An 18,934-nucleotide genomic window follows, 5' to 3' on the forward strand; every position below is an offset into this window, starting at 1 on the left:
TCCCATGATAACACTTCATATATGCGCTGATGCCTCACATCCATCCTCTAGACTATTTCTGTGTTTTATCAGTACACAATCTGCATCCAACGAGAAGAATTTATAATTGTAGCTATAAAAGTGAAGTATGATCATCGCAGTAAATTTTCCAATTTAAGCAACTGGAAAGAAGAAGCCTGAAAAAAATCAGGGCTTCAACGGGATTCGAACCCGTGACCTCCGCGAAATACCGGTGCGATGCTCTACCAACTGAGCTATGAAGCCACACATTGGGAGCGAGGTCAATTAATTGAGTTCATATCTTCCCGTGAGTGAAATGATGTGAAGTATATATGAAATAATTCATATTTGAACTGCGGTAGTAGATGAAAGTGAAGTATGATCATGGCAGTAAATTTTCCAATTTAAGCAACTGGAAAGAAGAAGCCTGAAAAAAATCAGGGCTTCAACGGGATTCGAACCCGTGACCTCCGCGAAATACCGGTGCGATGCTCTACCAACTGAGCTTCATATATACTTCACATCATTTCACGCTCGAAACGTCATTACTATTGACACATGTACCACGGTTGTTTATTCACAGTAATCGAATGGCCAGTTGCTTCACTTGTTGGACTTAGATTCCTTGCGGCCAGGTGATTTTCACTTCATGTAGGGCTTGAAAGTCTTAGCAATTAATAAATTATTACCTTAAATTGACCTTATCAAAAATATGGAAATATGTAAGTATTAGTTAATTGGATAAATTAATTTAAAGCAAATGATGGAATTGCCAAAGGGCAAAAGATTTCGAATACTTAGTCGCTGCAGGTACGAATGGTTTGGACGTTTCAGCTTGCAACGGGACATGAAGTTTATCGTACTCATGTCCAAGTTTTTGCTTTTCCCCTCAGTGGACCTGTTCGAATTCATTGTAATATAATAGGACGTCCTTTCTGATAAAAGATGAAATGCTTTCTTTGCATTTCACAGCAGGTTTGATACTCATGGCCGGTTTGTTTTAGTTGCGCCTTCACTTGATCTGACAAGCAGAGCAAGATAAAGTTCATTTCACTACTAATTAGTAGTCGCCCCTAGTTGCCCGAGACAACCAAAAAGTTCTCCGAGATACCATTCTTTGTTTTTGAGAAAAATGAGAAAATCCAGCCAAAAGTAGAGCATTCATTAATCCAAAACACCAGCTGACTTGCGTGGCAACTCAGAGCAATTCATCATAGTCACACGTTTTCCTGGGTTTTGGATATTTCGAAATTTTTATACTTTTTTGCCACTTTGCGATCCAAAAAAGTTGAGGAGACAAACAAGTCCTTTTGTCTGGAAATTAAATCTGACAGTCAAATCTGTATAATTGCTACAGAGGAAATACAATTCAACACAGATCACCCACAGCGTGGTCAGCTCTCAGCTGGCTTGATAGCTCACTTGACACCGATATTCGCAGACGTCATGGGTTCGAATCCCGTTCAAGCCTGGAGTTTTTTTTCAGGCTCTATTTTCACAGCTACTTAATTAGTGGATGATCGATACATCTTTCTCCGCAGCTATTCACTCGGTGTCTTTAAAATTGACAGGTCGAGAAAATGACTTCCGTGCAATTTCCAGACTATTACTTTAACGAAAGAACGCCTTTAAATATTATTTTACTGTTTTTGAATTCTTTAGTTCACAGTTTTGCTTGAAAGACTCTTGTAAGCGGTTTTTTTTTCACGAGACAAATTCATTAATTTGCGTACAAGGCTTGAATTTTCGATCTTTCGATGCGTGTTTTAGCACAAAGATTTTGTACGTAACACTCGATAAGAGGCATTTTTTCAGTCTTCAAAAATATAACATTGAACAAAACTAAGTAAACAAGAACTTCTTTCGGTCAGTTGGTTTTTCATTCACTGCGCATGCACCAGTTCTCCCAGTCGCTAGATGAAACATTCAGTTTTAATAGTTTGGGAATTTCTCGACGTTCTGGACATTCGCCCTCTTTATGCATAACTCTTTGTTTTTTAAGGACGACAATAAAACAGCGAACAATAGTATAAAGGGAACGATCCGGTGCATGGCAACAACTGCTTCCTTGCCATGTCCTGTTAAGCAAGCCGTCGAATATTTTCCTCTAGGAATCCTATAATATTCTTTAAATTAACACTTCAATACGACCACCGTACGGGTAAAAAGGACTAACATCTTCACCATCAGCATACCTCAAGCCCTAAGTAACTCTGAACGCTGTTAGTGCGATCTATACAGTCAATACAGTTTGTACGAACAGCTCCTTTTTGATTTCTGTTAAAAAAAATAATCAAACAAACCTGTTTAATAGAGGGCTCTCCCAATGACTGCTCTACACAGGTCGGCAAAACTGGCTCACAAAAATTACTCACAGAAAAATAGCAACCTACTTTACAATCTGGTCTCCTTTGGCAAAGAACAATCCAAACTCATTTAAAGACGGTCGAGCCTTATCCTTGAGCACTGTCAGCTTATCCAACTTTCCTCCTCGACAATTTTGATGATAATCAAAACAAATCATGCGAGTCTCACTTCCATGAATTGAGTCTTTCAGCTGATCCTGAAAATATCCAACATCGACTGACGTATCAACCATCAAGGTATCAAGGTAGCACAAGCTATAAACTACATCTAACGAATCCTCTTGATTATAAACTGACATCTCACAAAAACAATCATGGGCGAGTTAAGAGTTATCAGCAGAGAACATTTACCAAGACCTTATTTAAATAAATTTAAGTTCATCGTTATCATTATTCTTGCTATCTTTTTAAGCACCGCTTAAAAACGGCTGTTTCGTCAGGTGCTCACTAAGTTTTTGAAAAGTTCTAACAATTTTCACATACTCTAGTTCTGCACTGCCAAAGTGCTCCTTTTCTGTTGTAATGTCACTCATCCAATATTAGCATTTTGGACGGTTGACATCAGTTGTCCGATAATACAGGACTTAGTACAACGAATGATGTACCTCTTCCAACTTTATGAAGCATTTATGAAACAGAGGGATTAGGGCAATCAGGAACGGAGAAACATTTTGGAGGAGCAATAACTATTATCATCAAGCCTCAAGTTGATGTCAAGCCATGACTTCTACTAATTTAGATCAAGTTGTAACTTAAAGATCATCATCTTGTTTAAGATTTCTTAGTTTTACATATAGATACGATTTTTATAAGTTAGAGTGTTTGTAAAACGCATTATATTATATATTTTAATGAATTTTGCGTTATACAAGTAATAAAAGTATTATTATTATTATTATTATTATTATTATTATTATTATTATTATTAAGATCATCTAAACTAGCAGATTAAATGCATCTCACCTGAAATGCAATACTTAGAGTGTTTTCACCTTCCTTTGTACCAAGCAAGTTAACAAGTAACTGTTGTCCATACAGATTCCTCAGGCTGGCGAAATGTCTAAAAACATAACAAAGAAACGAACAGCCCCTTATTACAAAGGAAGAGAGTGGATGTAACACTGACACCGGCAATGGTAGTATAAGCTCTAATGGTAGCAGTAGTGGTAGCAGTAGTGGTAGTAGTCGTGGTGGTGGTGAGGTGGAAGTCGCAGTGGCAGGGGCAAGGACATGGGCAAGGACAGGGGTTGGGGTAGGGTCAGGGGAGAGGGCAGTGGCAGTGGCAGTGAGAGTGTCAGAGACATTTAGGAATTAGAAATAATTGTAATAGCGGTTTATCAGCAGAGTTTCCCCGTAAGATTGCTAAGATGATGTCACAAACTCACTATAAATTTTCTTTCAAAAATTCAATCACAGAAGTAGCATCGAAGTTAAGGTTTACATTCATACCAGTGGGGCACATTAAGCTGATTATAACTAACTCAATGCAAACTTCATTGGTTATGTTGCTGTCTCATTATTTAATACATGCTCAAAAAATCGTTAATAGCGTTAATACGAAAAGAAACTAATGTTTCCTAAAGTTAAGTATGCCAGGAAATGGAATATTCAAGTAATTGACTACAATCTTAAATTAATCAGCGCATGAGACCTGTAGACAACAACTGAGAAAGTTCTTTTTGCACATGAACACCCTTTTGTAAGACAGGTTATGACTTTCCTTGTAATGATGACTCATTTACCTGTCAAATGCGGGTGATGAGGCTTCAAACCCTCTGGAGAGTTTGACCTTGTGAGACCCAACCTGTTTTAAGGCAGCAATTGTAAATTTTTTAGAGCCGGTATGATGGAAGATGAATGTGAGTTGCACTAGCCTAATAGAGACAACAAATACACTGTTTCATTTCAAACAAAAGATTGTCACTTCTCAGAGCCATATTTGACCAAGCAAGTACAAATTCAGAGCTCGATTTGGATAATTAAAAAGTTCTGAAGTCTCTTAGGAGGTCTACATGTGTGGCCTATTGTGTGAAATCCTCCCCCGGAATAACGAATAGTCACTTTCAACTCTTTGAACTTCTTGGGGGTCTTTGTTGCTTTGGACTTCAAGTGGTTTCTCATCTCTTTGATCTTCAATGGCATTTAGTGGAAGGCACTTATCATAGAAAACTTTCTTTCTGTACTCTGCTAATGAGTAAACAGACAGTTTTCCTTTCTTGGGCTGTCCATGTAATTGTAGCAACTAAAGAACATGAATTCCCCCATTCCCTCCATGAACCATGGAGGGAATGGGGGAATATCATAAAAAGAGATTACTGTAATGAGCACTTGAAAAGACTCCCCGCATTAGCCTCAGCTGTAAGCTAGTTCCAGTCCAATACAGAGAATATGAATATGCACTCCTTGGTGAATATATTTCTGTTTGGGTGAAAGGTGGGAAGGGAGGGTTAATTGGTTACTTGTTAAATTTATGTGACTGTATTTTATCACAATAATTATGGTTCACCTTGTTGAATTGAATTGGTTTGGGGTTTTGTTACAATTCAATTAAATACAAGGTTTGTATGAGAATGTCTTGACTATAAAATGGTTTAAAAAGTGCTACATGTAGAAATGAAAACCTTATAGTTTTAATGGCATTCTGTTTGCTAAAGAGATAAATGACTATATTTAGAGAGGACCTACATGTATTTATGCAGGACCTCTATCATGGTCAAACTGGAATTTGGAGATGTTAGTTTTTGTGGAGGAAGAAAACTAGAGAAAAACCCTCGGAGCAAGGTGAGAACCAACAGCAAACTCAATCCACACATGACACCAGACAGGAACCAAACCCGGCCTACATTGGAGGGAGGCGAGGGCTGCACTATCCCTGCTCCCCATAAAGTGGCTGTGAAAGTTTCAATTTGGTAATTGTCGCCTAACAAGAGTTGTTAAGTTGCAAGAAGGACATGTTCCTCGATTATTTTCATCGCAATTTCTGAGACAAAAACAAGTTGACAAACTTAACAACTGTTACCAACTAGCTTACTTGACATACACACTGAACAACAACAAAAACTGACTTCAACACAAAAATGCCACAGAACATTGAGTCCAGCCTTAAAAGTCTGGCCATGAAATATTTCAAAATGTACACATCAAGACAACATTTTTCAATTTATGCTGAATTGTTGGCTCCAAGAAGGAATATTTATTCTTACTACTGTAGGGCTGTCATTAAGGGCTGAAACCTGAAACACCTTACAGCTGAGTATGGTTGATCAGCCCTTGCTGTTATGTGTGATAATATACCTGTTGTTGCTGTAATTCAACTGTAAACAACAAGTTTGTTAAGTGTGTAACAAGGCAACATGTCACTCAAATGTAATGACAACACTGCTACTGTGCTATGTTGTACACTTCATGAATGTTATAATGGTACCTGAACACCAGGCTGCTCCCAGAATACTGGAACTGATCCACGCATTTGGACATAAGAGGTTGTCATGTCATCAAGCACGATAAACTGAAGATACAGAAAATGTTAAAATGAGTATGAATGTGCATGACTGTACAATTAATTAACCATGCTATTCAAGAACAACTTTTCACCTTTCAAGCATCTTAAGGCAACTGATAGACAGACAACATTACATTTATTGCAGCTCATGAAAACTGGGAAATAAAGTCACAGGACGGAAGCATAAAACCCTCTCATTGTTCTGGGTCTTGTCCAACTTTCAAAACCACTTTATCTTTCACTTATAACAGTGCCTGATGATGGTACATGCCACTATGATATATGTCTAGTTCTTTACATTTTTAAGCTAAATAAAAATCTAAAAAAAAAGCTTACAAGAAAATCTCTAAGTTGATCTAGCAATGAATATTACACCTGTTCTGTTTCCACAAAATTTGCCACATGTCCATCGTCATTTGTCCCTCTTACATAAAACCTTGTTCCCGCCCTTTCAGAGCTCAATCGTGAAATAAGGCAGGCTTTGGCTTGAGTTTTCCCAGCATATACAGTTCTTATTTCCACTGCTCCACACATCATTCGAAGTAGCCATTGCGAACAGTCAATTCCAAACCTCTGCAGGTGAATATGCAGGCTGCGATTCCTGATCATTAATAGTTAAAGCTCAGTTAGTACCATAAAATCTGCACAGTGTGTGCACAGTGCACAAACGGTCTGTCTGGGCCCCCTGTGGAATACATCTTTTAACTTCTTATTCACAAAGGGACTTCCTGGGCTTTCGCCTGTGGGCCAAACCCCTGTAAGTGCAGAGAGATCAAGTTGTAAGGGAGTGTTAACCATAAATGCCCAGTGCTCTGGGTGGTTGATAAATTCCATTGATAGCCATGGCCCATCTGCCAGCCGTTATCTCTAGTGTAATTGCCTCAATGCATTTGTATGGTCTGTTAAGCTTAATCAGCCTTTTGCAGGGGATTGCAGTAGATACATGTAAGTGCGCCAGAATTCCACCTCCACCTTTCACCTGGTCATCACAGGACAGTGAGTATCCTGGTATAGCAAACTGACTATTCAGGTACATGTAATTTGAATTAATTTTCGTTCACCAATAAAAAAATCTGCACTTTTAGTATGTGAATAAGGTCGACCAGCTCTTTTTATTACTTCTAGATACTGTTGTTGAAATGACACAAAAGCAATTCCTTGTCAGAATTTGTTAGTTTAGCTTAAAGGTCTTTGTTGTTAGGTGACATAAAATAGTCACATATTCCTTTGTCTGCTTGGTGTACACAAACGCTGCTAAATACAGTTTTATCCATGGCTGACTCAAAACAAGACTTGTAGAAGTAAAAAGGGGTTTCACAATTCCAACAGCTCCATTAATTTCTTAATTCAGAGTTTGTCACTGTGCAGTTCCAGAAAATATCCATACTCCCCCCACAGAAGGGATTGGAATTCCCTGGGGGTTGGGGGGTTCTATAAGACCAAAACATTTAAAGAAATGTATCAAGCTTAATTAGAATTTCTAGAGGGGTAGGTCGGTCTTGGGAAAAAACCCTTCCATGGAAGATGTATGAATATTTTCTGGAGCAACACATTGCTTTAGGACCCCTAACTTTGAGCATGTTTGGCCATCAGTAAAAAGTTGTCTCTGAAGCAATACCTTTTAAGTACTATAAATTCCTGTTAAGTCCCCCAGAGTTCATTCATTTCAAGCATGTTTAACAGGAGAGATTATCACTAAAAGAATTTGAATAAATCTTAAAATGAATGCTCACTCACCAGAAGAACCGGTTGTCGGGTTCACAGCCCTCATATCTTCGCTGTGAACAAAGGGTCAAATCTATAGGCTGCTGATCTCCAGGACAAACAGAAAAATAGAATGTTCCTGAGTTCAATAGCTTGCACACTTCAGCAATAATTTCTTCATCCTGGCCATCTTGTAAAGGGACTAACTGAGTAGCATTAATACGGAATATTTCGCTGTCATTGATTTTTCCAACTGATGTGCAACCAGTTACAAGAACAAGAAAGAAGCTAATCTCCTCTTCACCTGTAAAAAGATTACATGTAAACATAAACACTGAAGCCTATAATTTATTGATTCAATTATTTTTGTATCAATGGCAGTTTCATCAATAAGGTATGTTGTTTCATTCTTTTGAGTATCAGCACCAGTAATATTAAGGTGTAACATGATAATATCTATTTCAAGGGAACAAGAGATTTTTGTTGAGAGACTTTTAACCCACTGATGCCTGTACTCGACATAACAATTCATAAAATTTTGGTACTAGAATCAACCAAAGCTCGTAAGCACCTTAACAGATTCCAAGCTTTCATAACAAAACCAATCCTTCTGAAAGGACTACTACCTCTCTGCCTTACTGCATATGCTTCAAAGGACCATTTTCAACATCCTTTAACTTTTGCTCAACAATTTGATAATACCTTCCTCAAACTTATTAGTCTAATGTTCCAGGTTGCAATTTGCAAATACACAGCTGTTACTTCAAGTGTCTAAAAACTACCTAGTTAGTGTGTATGTGTTGTACTTAAGGTATGTTTTACATAATGTAAATAATGTAATGTATTGTACCGTACGATGCTGTTCCTGATAGTGTTCATTTTAGAGAAAATTCACTGGATGGCATAATTGTGCCACACTGAAAGTTTACAGTTTACAGTTTACTGTTTGTTATTGATTTCCATTACAAATTGTGAAATATAATTTACATTACCCGCATATAGCATACACCAATTGAGGGGCACATTGTAACAAATATATAAATAAGTAATTTATTGCTTACATGTAGTATGCACTGTACTCCTGAATAAGATTTTAGTGAGATTACTTTACCAAGATTGATTTTGAGAGCTCCCAGGCAACCGTAAGCATCTACAACTTTAGAATATCCTTTCTTTATACTTTCAGTTTCCCATTGCGCTGGAAAAAAAGGAAAAAGTCAACATCAAAATATCTACAGTACACAAACAGATTTACCAATTTCTTTCCATGTTGCCCTGCGTCTGTTCAGTATTAGTATAAATCTACCAGCGTTCTATAATGAATACTGCTCTCTGATTGGCTATACTAATCACTATCTATTCTGTGATAGATCGTGAGTAGTGTAGCAGTGTGCGCTTGTTAACAAAATGATGGCTGCTTCTTGGCATTTTCAAGGTGTCTGTGAAGAGGATTTAGATGAAGTTTTGAACGGCTGGTAGATTTATACTAAAACAATTAGATTATTTGCTCTCGATTTCTATGCGTGATAGTTGACAAGGGCACAGCCCAAGTCAGCTATCACGCATAGAAATCAAGAGCAAATAATCTAATTGCTTAGTAGATCACAGACGACATCAAAATGTGGTAAGAACAAAAAAGTAGCACACAAGGTGATAGCTAAGTGAGTCGCTGATGTTCCTACCACACTTTGACATCTTCTGTGATCTATTACTGAACAGATCCACAACAACATGGAATATATTTGCTTTATACAATAAAGAAATCACAAACCACAAAAACAAAAAACAAAAAAGGTTGTTTTTTTTTTTTTTCAAAAGCTTTCAACATAACTGGAAAGCAAGGCCCCTGCCCTGTTTGATAAACACAAAAATAGCAATTGGATGTAATCTATTGTCTACACAAAATGAAGCAAACTCCTTGGTTGTTATGCATAACAAAGAATAATTTGTGATTGGTTCAGGCAAATCACACCACTGCCAAACTTAAATCAAGCGCTGCTTGTTATGGAATAAAAACTGACAGTGAAGCAGAATCGAACTGCGAAATCCACAATTGAAATATTAACTTGGGGTTTGCAGTCAACATCAACACGTTGGAGTCCATTTGATTTGGGCTTTGAATAAAAGGAGCATTGATGAGTGGAAATTTGTGTCCTCTGTAGCTGGTGATGCTCAAGTGCATCTAGCTGTGATACAGACTGCCATGAGCTGTTATGAGCTATACTTTGCTCACTACTGTCCTGAAACGAACTGAAGCATTTGTATCAGAAGACAAGGTTACGTGTTCATTTTAAGAAGAGTTATGTGATGTTTCTATTCCTACTGTAGCACCAATCTGTGTGAACAATTATTTTGAAACTGAGAAAAGTTAAATTTTGTAAACAGGTTAATCTCATAAAAATTTTGCTTATTGGGTTTGTTAAATTCAAAGCAAAGCTGCAATGGTTTCTTACCTTGAAATAATTTCAAGACCCATTTTGTGTTTCATTTAGTCTTGCTCAACTGAGACTGCTCAAGTATTTTTCTGACTCATTTTCTTCAAAGAAACATGTCTTCCTTTCATCTCCCTGCTTCTGTACCTGTTCACAGCCTCAACAAGACTTTTTTGGACATTTTCCTTCATCAAGTCGAACCTCCCATAAGCAACCACTCAAAATATCAAGCCTATGTGGTCACTTACAGGAGGTCGTCGCTTACAAGAACTTAGACCATAATGGGTCGAAACTTTTCCTCATTTGAATATGGTAACTGCAAAAAAGTTACCCAGTGCACCAATGCCAATGCAATGTTTTATTGATGTAAAAGTGAATTTTGAGAAAAAATTTGGTTCTTCTCATTAAGAAATTTCCGTTTATTGTACTAGCCAGAAATACGATAATGTTACAACACAATGTTCACTCTATTATCTGTCAAGCAGTCACTTATAATGGGAGGTTAAAAACAAATAAAAATTTCAAACTTTTAGCTCTAAAAGTGGTTGAAGTTGCTTACAAGAGGTGGTCGCTTACAAGAGGTTCCAAATGTAGTGATTTGACTTGGAAGCTTTTGCTATTTTGGAAAACTGGTTGCTGAGGAGAGGTGGTCACTTACAAGAGCTGGTCGCAACCGGAGGTTTGACTGCATTATCTAAATTCTCAAAACTCTCTGCCATATTTTGAAAAAAACAGAACGAAAATGTTTGTAATTATGACATCATCTATGCGTCTGTCCCCCAATTATAGATCATAGGTGAGACCAAACCAAAATGCAAGAATAATTTGACTTATTACATATTTATTAATCAGCTATGTTTGGTATGTAATAGAGTGATCAAAATTTAAGTATTATCATGCAAAACCACTAGCTTAAATGAATAATGAGAAAGGCCGTGCGAATATGAATGTAGAGAAGCAAATCCTACACGAAACAAAATCCCTAAGCTTACAACATAGCTAGCAATGCAGCACTATAATTCAATTATTCACTCTCGAGGAGTGAGCAAGGTTAACCTAGCTAACTTTGTCGAAGAATGTTTTTCTCGCGCGAAAGGTCGTCAAGTAGAATAGAAACTATTTGAGCCGAGTGGTCGTCGTCGTACATTGATTTTCTTTAAAACACAATTGATCTATGCTTTACGCGGTGCATCATTCGGTTACATGTATGATCCACTTGAGGAGTTTGGAGAGCAACTAATTTACGCTTCATTCGTCCTCTCCAAACTTCCTACGTGCATCATAACTCGCTGGTGCATGATAAAGCAAACTTGTATGTTAAAAGGAAGAGCAGTACAAGTGGCCTTCCGTCATGCAGAAGATTCAGGGAGATTCAGTAGTAAGCTTAAATTTTACTTACACAACTCAGCAATCGCGCCACTCTCGAAAAGCAAAGTGTTAGGTCTTCCTTTGGCTTCCAGAAGAACAGAAACAGGATCTCTGTCTATTTTACTGTAGCAAACAAAATACTTTCCAATAAGCATCACTGCTCAGCGTCAGGGAGAAACGAGGCCGGAAAAATATTCAATTCGACAACTCCGCCATTTTGTTTACAAAATACCGCAAACCATAATGATTGCAGACTAGACAAGCATATCGGCATATCTCGTATCGCGCAACACGATATCATTTGCTTCCGTTTTTCCTTTTTCTATTATTTTGGTATTCCTCATTTTCTCATCAATACATTTGGCTGCCAAGGAATAATATTTAACATGCGAGGAGGGCTAGAGAAACCTTTGCTGGCTTTTACATTGTGTTCCCCTTTATCCTATATAATATTAACGAATTATGGTTCGTATTACGTATCACTAAGACAAAGCTGAGATAACAAATAGATGTTACAAAGTTAATAAAATATACAGATTGCGACCAGGTAGTTACTAAATGTATAAAAAGAAGTGGATAACAGGCAAATTTAATCGAATAAAGATATATTTCTGTGTTAGTAGACTTTTTTTTTTTTTTTTTTTTCATTTTTCTTTTTGAAAAGTTCAGACCATTTGTGAAAGCAGAATGCTTCACATCAACTAGAATTCTTGAATTCCCGTACGCAAAAAAAACCTTGCAACAATAATGCGGTGCGGAATAAGCAGACACAAGTCTTGGCCCATTTATTCAAAACAACTTTCAGTAGAACGAAAACTAGATAAGAAACTACACTGCGGCAAACAGCGCCCAGGAAACGATCTGAACCGGTCAGTGTAAAACATGAACTGCGGACTGCGGACTGCGGACTACGGACTGGGTATAGGCTTTGGTAGATTGTGCTAGCATAATTTTTAGCATAATTTAGAAAAACGAGCATAATTTAAAGCTTTTATTTCAGTTTAGCACTGCTAGCATAATCCGAGCTTTTACGCCTTGAAAACAAAAAAAAACCCATCATAGTTCTAGAATAATTCAGTTTGTACTTTACTTCTGTATTGTTATTGGAAAATATCGAGGTCTGGAAGACTCTAGCTAGGTCACCCCGTACATATCTGAGAGGCTGAGACTCTCCTCAGGCCACCACGCTTATGGCTCGGCGGCTCGGCCCCTCAGGCCTTAGATCAAAGATGGCGTCGTCCTCGAGTACATCCACTGATTCCACTCCCAGCACTTCCAGCACTCCCAGTGCCGTACCGAGAGCTTCAATCTCTAGACTCTGCAGCCGCTGAACGAGTATTCTCTATTCTTAACTCATCGTTCAATGATTCACAAGAGCATGCTCTCGTGGACTATTTACAGGCTTGTGTAATGCTTCAGTACAATAACCGATAACAGAGAGATTAACAACATGCATAGTTGTCTTTATACTAAACTGAAGGCTTTGCCTGGATGGCGTCTAAAACAAGTATATACAAGTAACTTTCTGACCCGGATTCAGAACCCAGAAATGGTTGATTTGGATATCATTTGGCTTTTCGAGGTGCGCACATGCGTATTTGCCATGCTGAAGACTGTAAGACTGGAAGGTGGACTGTCTGGATGTTCATTAAAGTCAAAATTGATAGAGTTAAGCTACTGGCGATCTTTATTTTCCTTAAAATCCAAGTAGCATAACTTCGGTGACAGAGAGCATAATTTTCAGAAAGTAGCATAATTTTGGCATAATTTCTAAAAAATATGAGCACTGCTAAAAGCATAATAAGCTTTTTTTTCGAGCACAATCTACCAAAGCCTAACTGGGTATAAACGGACTGAGGTATAAAACGCGGACTAAGCATTATGGACTGGGTATAAAACACAGACTCAGGTAGGTAAAACGAGGACTGCGGATTGGATTTTCCTGCCAAGTGACCACGGTAAATATCGATTATCATTGATTACGATTGATTATCATTGATTATTATTGATTGTCATTGATTACTATTGATTGTCATTGATTACTATTGATTATCATTGCAATCCTAATTTTCAGCGAATTTTCAGTGAAACACATAATGTATGAAAAGTTAATCATATTAATATATAAGTAAAAACCTTATTTGCACTTGCTATCCGCGCACATTTACATCCGTTACAACAATATACTGCTTTGTCAAAATGTGTGTTAAACTAAACGTAAATTACTTTTTCGTTTTCAGTAAGTATTACTGCCTTGACTTCGACACTTCGTTTCCCAAGGATATTCAAAGCGTCAAATGATATTGCAATAAAGTTTATTTGCTCCACCGCAGATGATCCCCAAATTGGAACGCAAATGATCCCGAACGGCAAATAATGATCCCGCCGGAAAACGAGGAATGGCATGGGGTTTCGTTACTTGTTTTTATTTCTTTATTTTACTTTCATCAACCAAACGATAACTTAGAATAAATGTAAAGCAAAGATACTTACAACGTTAACTACAATGTAAATATGATTCTCATGATAAATAATTCCATCTCATTTTCTCTTAACAATTCTTCTGAAAAATCATGGAAACAATCACAAGCTCGTAAACAGTGAATAATAGCTCAATGCTACCATACGAAGACATAAATAACTTGTATACATTTGTGTTAATACCACCAGTAAGAGCGATCATGACATATTCATGGCCTTTTAATCCTGAGGATGATATTCTGTGAGCTAAAAGTCCACATCTCAAGTCCAGGCCGGTTTGGCTTTCGCATCTTCAATTTACAGCCAGAAATTCCATACTGATGATGTAAACGTGTACTGAATCTGGACAGGATCACTGATTGGTCAACTTGCATAGTTTAGCGATCTAACACTTATGTACCCGTGAGAGACATATGTGGGAAACCGAGAAACAGGATATCATTACGAACTAAAGTGACTAATAGTAGAATGGCAGCCGGAAGCCGTGAGGGATTTCCAGACCAAAGGAGTCTTTTTTTTTTTTTTTTTCATGAACAACCTTAACATGATACATAGGTTACAGCACTACAACCCAATATCCGTTAGAATTTCTTGCGACTGACTTTCAAAATCGATAACAAGAGTACCCTGGGCACCCGGGGGGGTGCTCCCAGAAAAATTGGGTGAGGGAGTGTAGCCCGCTTCCCAAAATCCTTACCCTATTTTATGACCAAAATCTGCGATATTCCCTACCCTATTTATGACCTGACCAAAAATTCGAAACCCTATTTATGACCTGACCCTTAAATCAAACCCCTGTTTCTGACCTGCGTTATAATAAGTTCCCTAGTTTAGAACAATGTTAAATTACCGCAAACATAATTTGTGAAGGGCTTTTGTTGATTTTCTTTAATTTTCGATAATGATGAAAAAGTGGCTTCTTCTTAAAAACATACTCATATGAGTGTATCTAATTGTCGAGGGTCGAGAGTCGAGGGTAACATAAAAAATATATACAAATAAATTTAAAAAAAAAAAAATAAAAATAAAAATATATTACATATGAAATAAATTGCTGAAGAAATCAAGACAGAATTATTTTTCCTCAGCTTTTCCTTTTTTCTGTAAAGCGTTGCGTGACACGGCCAAATGACTTCCCGCTCCTTATAGTCCTTGGACTTTGGGGGGTGATACCAACAACCCTATTTCAATCCACTGCGTTTACGTTAATTTTATTTGCTTGGCGAGTATTAGAAGAAGGCACGAAAACAACGAAAACAAAGATAGTTAATGGTTATAATAATGTTCTACAGTCCTAAAAGGAGATAATAAGTGTGAAAATCGAGAAATGAAAGTTAGCTTGCATGTTTCCTCTGATGAGAGTTTACGTTTGCGTGACAGTAAAGACAGCGCTGTTGGTATCACCTCCCAAAATCCCAAGACTATAAGGAGCGGGAAGTCATTTGGCCGTGTCACGCAGCGCTTTTCTGAAAAAAAAGAAAAGCTGGCGAAAGAACATTCTGTCTTGATCTCTTCTTGATCTCTTCTTGATCTGTCTTGATCTCTTCGGAAACCGCACTTGAAAAGTCTCTAGCACCCAGCTTATGACCAAACGCGCAAGCGAGAAAATTAGACACCAATTACCGTAAACTTCCGATAGTAACGAGCCTCGTTACTTTCGAAATTAGCAGCCTTTGGGTCTCGCTACTTTAGGGGGTTGCTACATTTGGGGAGTCGTTACTTTCAGAGACCAAAAAAGTTATACAAATTTGATGCAACTGAGCTTTTTTAACGAAACATAAGATGGCAATTCATCTCAAAACGAAGTAAAATTCGTCATGTTCCAGTTTCATGTTACTAGCATGGGGTGGCCTCTACATGTCTACAACGTACATGTTGTCTGTTGTAGGCACAAGTTTCTCCCGCGGAGTTCTTTTTTTTTTTGAGCCCTTTAATCACGTTCCTTTTTTCACAGTGACATCATAGAAACAAGGAATCTCTATTCCTCCTCCTTAAACTCCTTGCGCCCACACATCCTCAGGCGCACTCCTGCTTTGACCGGACTACCGCATGGGAGAATCAGCCGATTTTTAAATTTTTGAACCGTTTCCGTTATTAACTACGTTACGGTTGAAAATGACATGAAGGGTTTTAAATTTTAATGCGAAGAAAAGTTCTTTTTCCAGTTCACTTGACAATTGATTGGAGGAATAACATACCGTTGTACTAAACCTTGGTCTGATTATTTTTGGCGAGAAGGTGGGGTTGGCGTGCTTCTTTCGGTAGGGTCGCTACTTTCGCGAGGTCGCTGCTTTCGGAATTTCCAAGAGGCAACGATTTTTTACGTTACTTCGGCGAGCTGTAAACAGATTTCATTACATCCCTGCACTTAACAGTCATACAGATGGGCCATAAACAGTCTAATCTGTAAGATAAGCCATCAACAGATATGTCTAGGTTTGAACGCTAATGAGATTCAAATTTATTATGATAAGCATCACAAAGTGTCCTCATTGGTAATATGTCACTAAAACACACACAATTCTGTCAAATATGAAGTAATATGAAAATGTCAAATAACCCTGCCAAACATGAAGTACCAATTAAACAATAATTGCGTTCAATCCTGAAAAATTAGTGGTAAGATGGGCCATCAATGGACTAATCTGTAAGATAGGCCATCAACAGACAAATCTGTAAGATGATCCATCAAAAGACTAACCCGTAAAATGGACCATCAACAAACTAATATGTAAGGTGGACCACCAACAGACTAATCTGTAAGATGGGCCATCAACAATCTAATCTGTAATATAGGCCATCAACAAACTAATATGTAAGATAGGCCATCAACGGTCACCGAGTGTATCTAATTGTCGAGGGTCGAGAGTCGAGGGTAACATGTCGAGGGTTGGTTAGTTAAAAATAAAAAATAACTAAAAATAAAGGGAAAAATAAAATAAAAATAAAAATATATTATATATGAAATAACTTACTGAAGAGATCAAGACAGAATGCTCTTTCGCCAGCTTTTCTTTTTTTTTTTTCAGAAAAGCGCTGCGTGACACGGCCAAATGACCTCCCGGATCCCGCTCCTTATAGTTTTGGGATTTTGGGAAGTGATACCAACAGCGCTGTCTTTACTGTCACACAAACGTAAACTCTCATCAGAGGAATGCAAGCTAACTTTCATTTCTCGATTTTCACACTTATTATCTCCTTTTAGGACTGTAGAACATTATTATAAACCATTAACTATCTTTGTTTTCATTGTTTTCGTGCCTTCTTCTAATACTCGCCAAGCAAATAAAATTAACGTAAACGCAGTGGATTGAAATAGGGTTGTTGGTATCACCCCCCAAAGTCCAAGGACTATAAGGAGCGGGAAGTCATTTGGCCGTGTCACGCAACGCTTTAATTCTGTCTTGATTTCTTCAGTAATTTATTTCATATATACTATATTTTTATTTTCATTTTTTTATTTTTCAATTTATTTGTGTATATTTTTTATGTTACCCTCGACTCTCGACCCTCGACAATTAGATACACTCCTGTATGATGGGCCCTCAACAGACAAATCTGTAGATGAGCCATCAGCAGACTAATCTCTGGGATGTGCCATCAACAGTCTAATCTATAAGATAAGCCTTCAGCCCGGACTAATCTGTAAGATGGGCCATCAACAGTCCAATCTGTAAGATGAGCCGTCAGCAGCCTAATCTGTAAGATGGTCTTATCTGTAAGATGGTCTTATCTGTAAGATGAGCCATCAGCAGACTAATCTGTAAGACGGCCATCAACAGTCTAATCTGTAAGATGAGCAATCATCAGACTAATCTGTAAGATAGACCATCAACAGACTAATCTGTAAGACGATCCACCAACAGACTAATCTGAAAGTGAAGAATGATCATCGCAGTAAATTTCCCAATTTAAGTAATTGGAAAGAAGCCTGAAAAAAAATCAGGGCTTCAACGGGATTCGAACCGGTGACCTCCGCGATACCGGTGCGATGCTCTATCAACTGAGCTATGAAGCCACACATTGGGAGCGAGGCCACTTAATTGAGTTCATATCTTCCCGTGAGGAGTGAAATGATGTGAAGTTTATATGAAATAATTCATATATGAACTGCGGTTGTAGATGAAAGTGAAGAATGATCATCGCAGTAAATTTCCCAATTTAAGCAATCGGAAAGAAGCCTGAAAAAAAAAATCAGGGCTTCCCGTTGCAGTTCATATATGAATTATTTCATATAAACTTCACAACAGACTAATCTGTAAGATGGACCACCAACAGACTAATCTGTAAGATGGGCCATAAACAGACTAATCTCTAATATGGGCCACCAACAGACTAATCTCTAATATGGGCCACCAACAGACTAATCTGTAATATGGGCCATCAACAGTTTAAAATCTGTAATATGGGCCATCCAGACTAATATGTAAGATGGGCCATCAATAGTGTAATCTGTAAGATGAGCCATCAATAGACTAATATGTAAGAGACTAATCTGTAAGATGGGCCATCAGCAGACTAATCTGTTAGATGGGCCATAAACAGTCTAATCTGTAAGATGGGCCATCAACAGTCTAATCTGTAAGATGGGCCACCAACAGACTACTCTGTACGATGGGTCATCAAGAGGCTAATCTGTTAGATGGGCCATAAACAGACTAATCTGTAAGATGGGCCATCAACAGTCTAATCTGCAATATGGGCCATCAACAGTCTAATATGTAAGATGGGCCATCAACAGTCTAATATGTAGGATGGGCCATCAACAGTCTAATATGTAAGATGGGCCATCAACAGTCTAATATGTAAGATGGGCCATCAACAGTCTAATCTGCAATATGGGCCATCAACAGTCTAATCTGCCTGACGACTATATCAAAATCGGCACAATGCACTTTTTGCTTCATTGATCGTCATGTTTGCCAGATTCTCGAGAATTTTTTTCAATGTCCCTGGCATTGCTTTTTTTGTTTGCTTTTATTATGTCTTGGTTTAGTTGAGCTTTATCCCGTGACCTTTATTCCTGACTATAACGAGTTTTTTAAAAAATGATAAAAACATGACGTTGTTTAATAAACGCC

The 18,934-nt window shown here is 37.8% G+C and overlaps 1 protein-coding gene across 2 annotated transcripts in view; it reads right to left on the minus strand.

Annotated features, from left to right (window-relative positions):
• The window catches only part of LOC110051720 (polyphosphatidylinositol phosphatase SYNJ1-like), a 30,324-nt gene extending 18,718 nt beyond the window's left edge, over positions 1 to 11,606 (minus strand). For both annotated transcript variants that reach the window (XM_020757781.2, XM_089277518.1), the window contains exons 1-9: positions 11,404 to 11,606; positions 8,684 to 8,770; positions 7,606 to 7,876; positions 6,244 to 6,469; positions 5,791 to 5,874; positions 4,109 to 4,170; positions 3,330 to 3,426; positions 2,394 to 2,563; positions 2,196 to 2,277 (exon numbers count right to left, since the gene is read on the minus strand). In XM_020757781.2, the coding sequence (XP_020613440.2) occupies positions 2,196 to 2,277; positions 2,394 to 2,563; positions 3,330 to 3,426; positions 4,109 to 4,170; positions 5,791 to 5,874; positions 6,244 to 6,469; positions 7,606 to 7,876; positions 8,684 to 8,770; positions 11,404 to 11,527 (1,203 nt within the window). In that variant the 5' untranslated portion in view covers positions 11,528 to 11,606. The remainder of the gene's footprint in view (positions 1 to 2,195; positions 2,278 to 2,393; positions 2,564 to 3,329; positions 3,427 to 4,108; positions 4,171 to 5,790; positions 5,875 to 6,243; positions 6,470 to 7,605; positions 7,877 to 8,683; positions 8,771 to 11,403) is intronic.
• Positions 11,607 to 18,934: the final 7,328 nt, after the last annotated feature.

Source organism: Orbicella faveolata, unplaced genomic scaffold (genome assembly GCF_042242905.1).
Source record: "Orbicella faveolata isolate gen_17 unplaced genomic scaffold, um_ofav_v1 contig_46, whole genome shotgun sequence".
NCBI classification, from domain to species: Eukaryota; Metazoa; Cnidaria; class Anthozoa; order Scleractinia; family Merulinidae; genus Orbicella; species Orbicella faveolata.